The sequence below is a fragment of the Gigantopelta aegis genome, chromosome 8 (genome assembly GCF_016097555.1).
Source record: "Gigantopelta aegis isolate Gae_Host chromosome 8, Gae_host_genome, whole genome shotgun sequence".
Lineage (NCBI taxonomy): Eukaryota > Metazoa > Mollusca > Gastropoda > Neomphalida > Peltospiridae > Gigantopelta > Gigantopelta aegis.
Genome location: NC_054706.1, coordinates 49,812,013 through 49,827,090, shown reverse-complemented (window position 1 = coordinate 49,827,090; position 15,078 = coordinate 49,812,013). Strand labels below are relative to the sequence as shown.

The 15,078-nt window shown below is 37.1% G+C and overlaps 1 protein-coding gene across 1 annotated transcript in view; it reads left to right on the top strand.

Annotated features, from left to right (window-relative positions):
* Positions 1-13,619: 13,619 nt before the first annotated feature.
* Positions 13,620-15,078, top strand: part of LOC121379700 (guanylate cyclase 32E-like) — a 172,662-nt gene continuing 171,203 nt past the window's right edge. Inside the window, exon 1 of the mRNA XM_041508350.1 lies at positions 13,620-14,078. Within this exon, the coding sequence (XP_041364284.1) occupies positions 13,620-14,078 (459 nt within the window). The remainder of the gene's footprint in view (positions 14,079-15,078) is intronic.

Sequence of the window (15,078 nt, the reverse complement as noted above, 5' to 3'; positions counted from 1 at the left end):
ATGGATTTCACTCCATCATGATTCAGTTAAGGTGATGCGATAGCTAGATTTGGTTTCCAACAATTAATGTCATTTTTATTTATTATTAATTTCTGCCTTTAAACCATTTGTTATTGGTATAGTTTCTCTTGGACGTCAGTATAGAATACTAATATAAACGAGTTCCTGTAACAGACAATATTTACAAATTACGAGTGCGTTTTCAATCGTACATCATTCACTTTCACTCGCGATCATTCTGATGTACAATTGAAAATGCACTCGTAATATACACGGTCTCTCACGGGAATCGTTTGGTATTCTCTAATTACTAACTACACCATAATTAGATCAATTAATTACAGTTATGCTGTTGGAGAAATGTCAATGGTTCAAAAGTTAGGAATTATAACATGCATTCTAAACCCAAATAAGCCTAAGCGATTTTTAAATTGCTCATATAAAATAGCTGCAGGTTGCATAGCTAACAGAATTAAAGCGGTTCTTGATAGAATAATAAATTCTGATCAAACGGGTTTCATTAAGGGTCGATATATTGGAGAAAACATACGCTTAGTATACGACATTATGTAGTATACCGAAAATCGTTACATACCTGGTGTTTTGCTACTAATAGATTGAAAAGGCATTTGATTCTATATCTTGGTCCTTTATAGAAAAAAGCATTAGAAACATTTAACTTTGGATCATCAATAAAAAAGATGGGTAAAAACGTTTCATAATAACTCTATGTCTAGTATAATTCAAAATGGTCATATATGAGAATCATTTAAGCTCGAAAGAGGATGCAGGCAAGAAGATCCACTTTCTCCGTATATTTTTATAATTTGCGCTGAAATCCTTGCTATTTTGGTTAGAAACAACAAAGATATAAAGGACATTACTACCGATGTCGAAGAATACCTGATATCACAATACGCTGATGATACTACGTTTATTTTAGACGGATCATCCCGGTCTCTGAATAATACTATGGTTTTACTTGACTATTACTCAGCTATGTCTGGTTTAAGAATTAATTACACTAAGTCGAAAGCCATTTGGATAGGTAGCAAAATGCATTCCAAAGAAGTCTATCACCACACACGATGGAAACTAGAATGGGGTGCGGAAAAGTTTAATATACTTGGTATAAACTTTACAGTCAATTTAGATTGTATAGTAGAATATAATTACAACTCAAAGATTATAGAAATGCAGCATTTAATTAAAACTTGGTCAATTAGAAAACCGTCTGTCCTTGGAAGGGTTACGGTCCTTAAAACTTTAATAATACCAAAAATTATCCATTTACTATTAACACTACCAAATCCACCAAAACATATGATAGAAACCCTTAACAAAAAAATTTCAAATTTATTTGGCAAAATGAACGCGAAAAAGTCAAGTGAGAAATATTAGCACAAGATTATAAATATTGTGGCCTAAAAGTTCCAGATATACAACACCTTGTTTCATCTCTAAAATCTACATGGATACAAATGCTTTTTCGGCAAACCACTACTGGTTTAAACACTAAAGATCTCATTATATATGGAGATTATTTTATTGCAATGAAAAAATAATATATAACAAATGTGTTTTGGAGAGATGCCTTATAATGCCGGGTACTAGTTCAACAAAACCAAACGTTACAAAACACAGAAGATATCCAGGGGCTTAATATTTGGTATAATACGAAGATATTAAAAAATAATAAACCATTTTTATATAGGAGTTTTATTAATAAAGGAATTATTTTCATTAACGACTTACTTGATAAACAAGGAAACCTTTTTGAATTTGAAACTTTCACCCTAAAATATAACATAAAAACTACTTTTTTTATATTATGCATCGCTAATGAATGCTGTAAACTATTTTTTTAAAACATTAAATATTATAAATAATTAGTTTACTGCAGTTAAAAGACTAGTTCTTCCGTTTAAATTAAAACAAACACGGTAAGTAAGGTTATATACAACATTTTGAACAATAAAATTACACTTCCAAAGGCACAAACAAAATATGCAAATAAGGGTCTAACATTTGACCGCTTTACATGGGAAAATATTATGTTTTACCTTTTAAATGTTTAAAAGACACCACTTTGATATGGTTTCAGTATAAACTGTTACAGAGAATTATTGGTACAAATACTTTTTTACATATGATAAACTACGTAGATTCAGATAAATGTACATTTTGTAATAACTTGCCTGAAACTTTGCAACATTTGTTTTATGATTGTGCCAAAGTACGATGGCTGTAGAAAATTGGATATTTAACAATATAGGAGTTCACATTTCACTTAATAAAAATGTAGTTATCTTTGGGATGATAGATACTGATTTGGTTAAAACTGTAAACTGGTTAACAATTATTAATATTAAATATTATATTTACACAATAAAAATGTTAAAAGAAATCTATTTATTAATGCTATAAAAGTTATTTTAAAAGGAAATTTGAAATGGAGAAATACATTTATTTTAAAAATTGCGAGTATGAACAATTTAATGACTGCTGGGGCAAGTGGCTTGACCTTTTTATTTGAAAAAAAAAGGAAAACAAGATATACAAATTCAGTAAAATGTCTGTCTGCTAACTGTACTCATTTTTCTTATCAGTATTTCTACTCCATCAACCCCGCCCCCCCCCCCCCCCCCCCCCCCCCCCCCAACAACAACAAAAACACAACAAAACATAGCAAAAACATAAAACCAAAGAAAACAACAAATTCCACTTTTTCATTTATTCATTATTTATTCTTATTTCTTTCTTTCTTTCTTTTTCTTTCTTTCTTTTTCTTTCTTACATTTAAATCACTACAGATATATGTGTATATCTGTGAAAATATGTTTATGTATGTATACATTATGTATAATGTATGGATATGGATATGTATGTTACAGACACTTTGTAAGTCAGTGATACAAGACAACCCATCCTTGACATTGTCACATTGATTTGGGGCAATAATTTAAAAAAATACACCAGGGCGACCCACTTAATGTAAAAAAAACTATTTTCAAATTAAAGCATGCAAATTCACTTTTTGAAACAAGGTAATATACATCGTGCGAAACCTTTTATATACACACGCACTTTTATACAGTGAAACCCCTCCAAACGACCACCTATATACTAAGACCATATGGATATGTTATCATAAAAAACTAGTCTTAAGAATACTCGTAATTACGGATTCCGACTACTGATGATCGTTTTCAGTATGTTTTTACTACACAAATGAGACCTATCATACTGGTAATAAACAATAAACTAGCGAATACTTTCATAATTAATTTGTACGGCGCTTGGTCTGTTTATTGTGTAAGTTGTACATACAAATATCGAAAAGTATAAGTATAATGCTATCATAATCATCTAGAGTATGTGTATGGGTCACTTGGACACAATCTCTGACGTCACCGGAGTTCTGCTCTCAACAGGGAAGCATTCGTTTTCATGAAAGTACATATGTATATTCTGTACTATTCTTTGTTTTGTTTGTGATGCCCATGATCCAAACATTTATAACAAAGGAGTATTTACAGACTGGAATTCTATATACATACCGCCAATATAGCAATGCAGTGTACACTGGGTTTGGCCATTTTAAAATGTCAAGTCAAAGTCAATACTATGTCGAGACAATAAATGACATTTCACACAGACGGTTAAATCTGATGCTTTTAGCCATCAGCATTATACAACAATAGAAACAGAGAAAAACCCCATATAAAATCGATTTAAAACTGAAAAAGCTGCATTCAGACTTTTACAGAGAGGAACTGAATAAAGTACCGAGAAGTGATTAAACTAGTTTTCTATTTACGACACCATCACACTTTAGTTAAGCGAGCACGTGTCACACATATTAAAAAAAGGCAATGTGAAAACGAATACAATATGCTTGCCGTCATCCTGTTAAAAGCCACAAGATAAACCTGATTTTGAATTGAGTTCCAGTTATTTGAAAATGCCGAGATTTTAAAATACTCTTTATAGAAGAGTAAATGAAAGGTGTTGCTGATGGTGATGATGGTGGTGGTGGTGGTGGTGATGATGATGATGATGATGATGATGATGATGATGATGAAGATAAAGATGACGATGGTGATGATGGTGGTTGCGATGATGATGATGGTAATGATAAAGATGATGATGGTGATAATGGTGGTGGTGGTGATGACGATGATAAAGATGATGATGGTGATAATGGTGGTGGTGGTGGTGGTGGTGATGATGATGATGATGAAGATAAAGAAGATGATGGTGGTGATGATGATGGTGATGATGATGATGATGATAAAGATGACGATGGTCATAATGGTGGTGGTGGTGGTGATGGTGATGATGATGATGGTAAAGATGGTGATGATGGTGGTGGTGATGATGATCATGGTCATGATGATGATGGTGGTGATGATGGTAATAATGATGATGGTGATGATGCATATTAAAACCAATATCAGTAAAACACACACACACACACACACATATATATATATACACACACACACACACACACACACACACACACACACACACACACATATACACACACACACACAAACTGAAACAAACCGCAAGATATACTCTGTCAAAAAAAGAAACCGCATAGGTGATAGGGAAAAAAGAAAATGTTTGATTTTACAAAATATCGTTTTTGTGTACAATGTTGCTGAATGACCATGTTTGTTAAATTTTCTGGAATGGGACAGCATGCCCAAATGCACCCTAAAACCGATTTAACGCACATTGTGGCACGTTGTGCGACAATTGCAGGAAATCGGCGTGAAATGGTCAGATTTTGGCGAATGCACGTGAAACTCGGGGAAAAGATTGGGGGTAGTGATGGATATTTAAAGCTGCAATGCTCGCAATGATGCCTCATTTCCATTTCGACGTAGACGAGTTACAAGATGCCAAGACTAAGCCTGCCGAATCGAAACACTGCAATAGGCGCCTCCAGTTAGGTGAATCGCAGTCAGCAGTCGCATGCCACATAAACGTCCATCAGAGCACCATTTCACGTCTCTAGGACAGGCACCGCCAGTTTCAATCAGCTGAAGACCGGCCCAGAAGTGGAAGACCTCGCATAACAACTGCAGCACAAGATCGCTACATCCGGGTTCTGCACTTGCGTCACCGACCTGCCACAGCAACGAACATTGCTGGACGCATACCTGGTTTGTGAAGGGTGTCTGCACAAACCATTCAGAACCGACTTCGAGAAGCTAGTTTATGGGCTAGGAGACTGTATGTTGGTCCCGTCCTGCGACGTCAACATCGACATTTACATGTTCGCTGGTGCACGAATGTACAGGGGTGGAACTTGGTGAAACTGGCGGCGAGTATAGTTCAGCGTTTCCTTCTACAACGACGTGATGGACGACGACGTGTTTACAGTCGCTGCAGTGATCGTTTTGCCAACAACTGCGTCGCCCAAGTTGACAGATTCGGTGGAGGGAGTGACATGATGTGGGGAGCCATCTCATACACAAGCAGAAGTGAACTTGTGTTCGTGCAAGGCAACCTAACAGCTTTACGCTACCGGGATGAAATGCTTCGCCATCGCATGCTTCCCATTCTGTATCGACAGAGATAACTCTTTCAGCAGGACAATGCCAGGCCGCATACGGCACGTGTAGCAATGGATTTCCTACAGAATGAGAACATTAATGTGCTGCCATGGCCATCAAGATCGCCAGATCTCAACCCCATTAAACATATATGGGACGAACTGGACAGACGTGTACGCCAGCGTGACCCGGAGCCTCAGACGCTTCCGCAACTGTCACATGCACTGCAGGAAGAATGGGCTAGGATTCCATGTGCCTGGATTCAGAGACTCATTCAGTCTATGCCAAGGATATGTCGCGCAGTGATTGCTGCTGCTGGTGGCCACACAAGGTACTGATTTCAGCGCCCTTGTTGCGACGCTCTTTGGTGACGAAAACGCCTCCACTGCTGTCAGTCCATAACAAGAACATTGTCAAATACTCATGTCAAATTTGACTGATACGATCATAAATAACGAAATTATGCCACTTTGTATTAAAGAGATAATTCCATGAATATTTCGCCTATGCGTTTCTTTTTTGGCTGAATATATTAGCCGAAAATATGTTTCAACGGCTACAAACTTAAAGGTGTGTTCAAGATGGCTAACGCGCACGAACTGTTTGATCGCAAGCTGTCGTCCTCCATGAACATGGATCCCCTTTATCATCAACCCTAGACAGAAATACCAGACAACTGTTTTTCTAGCCATGGTTATCGTAACTTGAACCTTAATTAGATAAAAAACAGGAAAATAGATTACATCATTGTTATCGTGTCTTTCTTGTTCGCGATTCCACCACGATACACGCCAGGCAGTGATCAAACGTAGTGTGATGTATCACGATATTGTTTTTCATTATTAGTATTGAGCAGGGTATTCCGTGGGTATTCAGAAAAGGAAAAGGAAGGAACATTTTTTTATTATTATTTAACGACGCACTCAACACATTTTATTTACGGTTATATGGCGTCAGGCATATAGTTAAGGACCACACAGATATTGAGAGAGAAAACCTGCTGTCGCTACTTCATGGGCTACTCTTTTCGATTAGCAGCAAGTGATCTTGTATATGCATCATGGTAGTACATAACACGAATTTTTTGATATGCCAGTCCTGGTGCACTGGCTGGAACGAGAAATAGCCCAATGAGCGCTTGATCACTGGGCTACGTCTCGCCCCGTATTCCATGCATGCTAAGATAGTACATACATAAGTAGAAAACTAGATTCAGTGCTTTTAAACTAGTTTATTTTGGAATGCAAGTATATTAAAATTTATGGACAGAAATAATAATAGTAAAACTAAAGACTCTAGCATATTTTGTGTTAAGCTATTTGATTGATTATTTAATAATGCCTAAGAACATTACCCACCCCACCCCCTCAAACAAAATCTAAAAAACTATCTCTCTGTCTGTCTGTCTGTCTGTCTGTCTCTCTCTCTCTCTCTCTCTCTCTCTCTCTCTCTCTCTCTCTCTCTCTCTCTCTCTCTCTCTCTCTCTCTCTCTCTCTCTCTCTCTCTCTCCCCCTGGATGTCTGTCTAAACGTAATTAATTACAAATGTTTATTTATTTATATTTATTTATTTTTATTACATACCTATATCTGACAATAATGATAAAGACATTTTGATACCGTGTGATAAATATATTTGTATCGCACATATGTGCGATCTGGACCGGAACTTTTAAATAGGGAATTCCCTTTTTATTTTTACTGCATTTAGCACCTTTTATTTACTGACCATAGATTTAACACAGTATTGTTATGACGTTAAATTAAACGTTCAATTTGACGTTAAACATAAAAGAATGTATGTAATAAATACAGAACTTCACATACGTTGTTTCCGTTTCCTATTTATTGCACTTTTTTATTTTGCGAAAGAACATATCACTCGACCGCTACGAGGTCTCGTGGTATATATTATTGCGCAAAATAAACAACGTATGTGAAGTTCTGTTTATTTATCACTTTTAAAATATAACAGAATGTGACTTGGGCCTTTCTGAATCTAACATTTGTACATGATTACATTTTGTGTTGAGCGGTTATATTATCTGTTAGCTAGATAGTGTACATCATTACATTTAATATCATATAGCTATTAGTATTCAGTCTGCTTATGAAGGCATTCAGGATAATTGAGAGCCAATTGTTTTCTATTTTTATACTACACTTCCTTAATCGTTTTGTAAATAAAGAACACCAGTACGACACAAAGGACCATTAGATACAATTTGTCTTAGCATTCTAATGAAAAGTTGGTTTTGTTTAACGACATCACTGTAACACATTGACTTATTAATCATCGGCTGTTGAATGTCAAACATTTGGTAATTTTTGACAATTAGTATAAGAGGAAACCCGCTACATTTGTTTTCGTTAGCAGCAAATGATCGTTTATAAGTACTTTCCCATAGACCAGACAGGACAACATATGCCACGGATTTTGATATACCAGTCGTGGGACAAATGATTTGTTGTGATTTTTTTTTTACTTGACAAAACGGATAAGGTAAAGAAGAAGATGAAGAAGAAGAAGAAGAAGAAGAAGTAGAAGAAGAAGAAGAAGAAGAAGAAGAAGAAGAAGAAGAAGAAGAAGAGAAGAAGAAGAAGAAGAACAACAACAACAACAACAACAACAACAACAAGTAAAAGAAGTAAAAGAACAAGAAGAAAAAGAAGAAGAAGAAGAACAAACAACAAAACTACATGTATTATTGTTATCACGAGCGATTAGTCAGTTGCTATATTTTCGGTGTTATAAAAGTAATATCGTATGGAGCACATTAAATTTTAATAATCGACTACTAGATGTCAGACATTGAGTAATTTTGATATATAGTGTTAGAGAGGAAACCCGGTACATTTTTCCATTAGTAGCAAGGGATCTTTTATATGCACCATCCCACACACATCACGGTCTTTGATATACCAATCGGTGGGGCACTTGCTGGAACGAGAAATAGCCGAATGCGCCCACAGACCGGGGATCGATTCCAGACTGACTACGCATCAGGCGAACGCTTTACCACTGGGCTACTTCCCGCCCCTGTGATGATCTAAATCCTTTACTTTACAAGAAATAATAAAGAAAAGAAAAAGAATACAAATAGTCTTGTTATGACCAGCGATTATTTTAGCCAGTTGCTATAATATATTTACGGTGTTATAAAATGAATATCGTATAATGAAGTAAGGAAATGTTTTATTTAACGTCGCATTCAACACATTTTATTTACGGTTATATGGCGTCGGACATATGATTAAGTACCACATAGATATTGGCAGAGGAAACCCGCTGTTGCTACTTCACGGGCTACTCTTTTCGATTAGCAGCAAGGAATCTTTTATATGCAACATCTCACAGACAGGATAACACATATCACGGCTTTTGATATACCAGTCATGTGCACTGGCTGGAGCGAAAAATAGCCCAATGGGTCCACCGACGGGGATCGATCCCAGTCCGACCGCGCATCAAGCGAACGCTTTACCACTGGGCTACATCCCGCCCTCGTATACTGAACGCCACAATCATCCCATGCGCAGCTTACGACATCGCATCACAATTGAGCATTCATTCCTTTGGTTTGGCGATATTGACCACCATGAATTAAAGAATGTCTATATAAACAACAGCACAAAAAAAAAAAAACACAATTAACTGAGGCAAAGTGACAGCCACCTCCCCCAACCCCTCCCCCCACAACAACAGCAACCCTACCCCTAAAAACAAAACAACAAAAAAAACACAAAAAAAACCCCCACAACAACAAAAGAACCCAACAACAAAACAAAGAAAAACTTTACAAAAAAACAAAACTTCCGCCAATAAAATATGAAATAATTTCCTACGATTTTTTTATACTCATTCGCAATCTGTGTGTATTACTCAAATTTGAATGACAGTTATTCCCCGAACGATAGTCGCAATTGGATTCCTAATTTAGCTAAATGCCCACACGGCTCATGTATTAATCTCTGTATGTTTCGATCACCGTCCATATATTTTTGATTCAGAATGCCCACAACTTGGACACTGATCGACCTTTCGAGCAACAACTAGTCTGCGGGTGTTACCGGGAAGGTAAATAATTAGTTACTTCGTTTAGCTGTACGAGTTCCCGCCTGGGGGCACTCTTTTCTTCAAGTCTGCGAGCCCGTATCGAATCCCATGTCGATGTAATGAGAGAGACTTGCGATTCGATCGTTGATGGTATTCACAGCTGGCTATGTCACAGAAAAGTTTAACGTTGAATTTTTGTTTAAAAAAAAAAAAATGCTCTCTCATTCTGTGTCTCTTTGTCTCTCTCTCCCTCTACCTCCTCTGTTCATCTCCCCCTCTCTCTCTATCTCTCTCTCTCTCCCTCCCTCCCCTACCTCCTCTGTTCGTCTGCCCCCCCCCTCTCTCTCTCTCTCTCTCTCTCTCTCTCTCTCTCTCTCTCTCTCTCTCTCTCGCTCTCTCTCTGACATCCAATAGCCAATGAGTAGTGAAAACTCTCTCTTCTCTCCCTCCATTCATACCTTGATTAGATGTCAGTCTATAGAAAGAAATCATAATATTTCAGTGTTTCTTTTGAAGGGTATGGAAGGGATGATGGACTGGACTGACAATAATGGAAGTATACGAATTCAGTGCAAAAAGATACGCTGCATAAGAACTAATGATAAGAAATGGTTTCGTTTAGCAACCGAAACATAAAACGAACAGTATGACCTTCTGTTTCAGTTATAGCCAATGCACATACCAGCGATATGCATATTTTTCATATTTCGACCTGACAACAACATTATGTGTATAACTACAGGTCCAAAGTTGAGGCCCAATCGGCTCATATAATCGATGTGTTATACTACAGGAGGTTACTTGGAAAACAATCTAATTAAAATTAGCTCCACTGGTTAATTACTATGACCTATGGATCTAACAGCACCCCGTTGGAGCTAATGTCCAGCTGACCTTTCATTCGACCAATCAAAACATTACTTGCAAAATCATGCCAGTGATTTGAAAAGAATTTGAAAACATTCGGGATTATGCCGAGGGTATACAAAATGATTCGGGTGAAATACGAAGTATGCCTGAAACTAATTTTAATATACAATTTTATATATAATTCGTTTCAAGACAAAACACCCGTGATAGTATAGCCATAAAATCTGTTTATACTATTACACAATCCAGAATTTATTACTGCACTTTCCCCCCTGTTTTCTAATGTTGAAATAGACCAACAAATTCGCCTATTGCATAAATAGTCTCGCCTGATGTTTTTAGAATTTTTATGCTCCCGAATAACGCTATAAAAGGCGAAGTGTAATTTGTCGATATTTAAATTGCTATTTATAAATGAAATGTCACCTGGACATGGTTGTCCACTCAATGCTGTTAGATCTACTGGAAGACCAGTAGAGCTAAGTTTAATCAGATTGGATTTAAAGGTCTAGTTGTTAAATGCTACTTGCACGGAGTTAAAGGGACAGGCCCTAGTTTTTAAACACTAAGGCATATTTTTCACCTAGACTCTAATTTCAACCCATAAAAATGGACACTAAGTTTGGTTAATTTACAAATCTCTAGTAAATTTGGATACAACAGATTGAAACAAGAGCCGGTGACGTTGAAATACCCTTAAAAGAAGACTAAAACGCGACTCCATAACCGTTACTTCTCAGACGCACGTGCGTTTAAAATACATATTAGTGATATTAGAAAAACCAGAATGACCAGAAACGCTTCGGTTGTACGGAAATGGATAATTTAAACAATAAAATATAAGTAATGTTTGATTTCAGTGATCATAATCGGCTCTAATAGTGAAAACTATGCCTTAGTGTTTAAAAACTAGTCTTTTTCCCTTTAAAAAGCTGAAGTTAATGACACCACTGGAGCACACTGAATCAATTACCATTGGCTATTGGATGTCAAACATTTGGTAATTCTGCCATTGAGTCTTAGGTAGGAAACCCGCTACATTTTTTAAAATTAATAATAAGAAGGGCTCGGCTTGTGGGTCGCCACAATCGCCAATTGCGATAAAAATACAAAATAATCAATGTAACGAAAGTCCGTGGCGATTTTAAATTTTGTTGTTGTGTAAAACGCCATTTTAAGTATTCGATAATGAATGCTAATTGTGGTTGTCGTTTACGAGACCAGTCTATAACTTTCATCATTCGTTAATTTTCGGATATTTCCGGCCACATTATCAGATTTCCAAAGAGATATTTTATATGTACCATCCCACAGACAGGATAGCACATACCACGACATTCATGGTCCACTGGCTGGAGTGAGAAATAGCCCAATTGTCCACCAGCGGGGATCGATCCTATTCCGACTGTACCTCAGGCGAGCGCTTTACCACTGGGCTACAACCCTCCCCGCTACACGCATGAATGTTCATATACAAGGATGTTCAATCATACTCACACATTTATATACACGCCCAAACAGACGTACACTCATAGGCGTACGGACTCCCACTTTTGACAGAGGGGTATGCTGATTTTTGGCCAAATTAAATGAAAAAATCCCGAATCTGGATAACAACGTTTATTCATATTTGTGTTACTACCAAACAGCTACCTGTGTATATAAGGTCCCAAACGAATTACTGCTCATTTATATATAAGGAAGGAAATGTTTTATTTAACGACGCACTCAACACATTTTATTCGGAATATATATAGAATGCAACTAATAAGAGTCAGTAGAATGATGGAAATGCATGGTAAACATGTTTCAGGCCAGCTACTTTTGCTCGAATATTGCTATCGTTTTTGTTCGCATACGAAGATTTGCTCCAGTACTGATCCCCCACTCCCAGGCACGGCGGAGCAAGTGGGAGTGAGAGGTGGGTGATGGCTGGGGGGGGGGGGGGGGGCTCTGGTAGTAAATCTTAAGACAGAGATGAATTTTACCCGTAGAATACAGGAAATTGTATTTCAGGGCATCTATTTTTCAAAATGTTACAGGCGAACACACTCCAGAACCCCCTAGAAACTTTGCTTTGTGTACTCGATCTCAGTCAGGCCGCCCCCCCCCCCACACTCCAATGTCTACTTCCTTTCGCCGTGCCTGACTTGTACACACGCTTATTCAAACACGCACGCACACACACACACACACACAAAGAACACAGAGAACACACACGCACACGCACAACACACGCATACGCACACACAAAACACACACACACACACACACACACACACACACACACACACACACATATACACATTATGTGCCATAGACGTTTTCAAAGTTGATTCTCAAACCTAGTAAAATATTTCCATACAGTAAAAACAACCACCAAAGCCATGTTATGACAATTAAAAAACATTTTGTCTCTTAGAACATTTCAGATAATATGTTACAACACAAATACAGGAAAGGAACATAAAGGAACTTGTCTCGAAAGACGTTCAAACACGTTTCAAATCAACGGTCGAATTAGGTGTCCAACATCAGATAATTGTGACACGATGCCTAGAGAGGGAATAATATCATCAAGGGGCTTTATTTCTCGGTTAATTTCCAAATTTTGTCATGGACATGCATGACAATGTGCGACAAATGTCTCCAAGTCATTGGTTTATACCATCAGTACTGACCAATGAAAATTAGCCTGGCTATTTCTTCCTAACAGGCTTTTCCGAACCGACCACAGGGGACGTAACGCCGTTCACCGTTCTAACAGTGTACAGTATTCCTTTCAGAGGCAGACGATAGATCGATCGGACAACTTCTGCAGACGACACCAGGCAGTTTTGGCGGGAGAAACCTTAGTTGAGTTAGCAAACTGCATTCTGGATGGATGTTCCTTAGAACGACCAACCACTTCGACATCTACGTAATAAATACCTTACCTGGGGATCGTTTTATGTTGTTTCTTTACGGATCTTACCAAAATGGCTACGGATATAGAAACTAATGCAATGTGATCAAAACTGAAGAAAAACAAAAGAACGAAAAAAAGAAGAAGCCCAAAATAAGTCAGAAGTTGTCTTAAAAGTATATTACCAAGTGCTGGACTAGGACTTCCTAAACGGGTAAATGAGTCTAGTACTCGGGGATAAACGAGACGGAAGACGCCCACAACCACACCCTATTGGTATGTTTCTTAGACTGGATACGGTGGTCGGAAGGATACTACTATACTTATTTCTGTTCTTCACGGTGTACCGATGGTGCGAGTGTGACGTCATCCGAATAGGGTACATCACGGGGTCGGAGAGACACCCCGGACACAACGTCAGCCTGTACGGACGTCCAGGGCAAGCTATTTCCGGCGCCATCACGTATGCCGTGCACCAGATTAACATGAACACGACAATACTTCCAAACCACACCCTGGATTTTATCATTGCCGAGACCTATGGTATGGAGAACCACAGCATCAAGGAGACTGTCTTACTTTTGGACAAAAACATATCTGTGTACATCGGACCACAGGAGTCGTGCGTCAATGAAGGACGGATAGCTGCGTCATTCAACGTGCCTATGATATCATATGTGAGTATAAACCAGGTCTTTATATATATATTGCTACGAATTGTTTGCAAATCCACTAAATATTGACTGCTTAAATGTAATTTGAATTTACAGCTTTGATTGAAAACATATTTTGTTTGCATATATATATATATATATATATATATATATATATATATATATATATATATATATATATATATATATATATATATATATATATATATATAAATAGAGGTTATTACCAGAGTGTTTTTCGGTATCGTCAATATCATATATTAGGAATAAAAATTGTATTATGCGAGCATAATACATTATTTTTATTCCTAATATATGATATTGACGATACCGAAATACACGTGGGTAATAATCTCTTTATCATATAAGCTCAAGCTTAATACAACGTGTTTTTGTAAACTGTACACGCAACTTTAATTCCAGTCCGCCATTACTAGATATTCAAATGACGTAAGAATATGTGGCGCGGTGTATTTTTGAGTGGAAATGACGTCAAATTCGAATGACGTCATTTTGGATGTCCTTACATCAAAATAAAGTTATGTCTAACGTTTTTTGTTTTCTAAACGCTGGACAGGTTTCAGTGTCAAATTGCCATTGAAATGTTTTTATTTGATGACTATGAATGCATACGTCAATCATGGAGTGTCACCCAAATACGTTTGCTTAAATGTCAATAAACCTAGTGCCGAGACCTCGACTAATTTACATCTAATTTACAAAGTTATCAAATTCTCAAAGTATGTGATCTGAAAAATATCACATACTTTGATTGCACTGAAAATGTAAGATATTATATGATATATATATATATATATATATATATATATATATATATATATATACACACACACACACACACATACACACATACACACACACACACACACCGAAACTCGGAAATCGTGGTCACATACCTTGGGAAATTATATCTAGCAAACTGTGTCAAAATGGCCGTATGTTTGTACATCCAATAGGCTGCTGATTAATACTCAATGTGGCT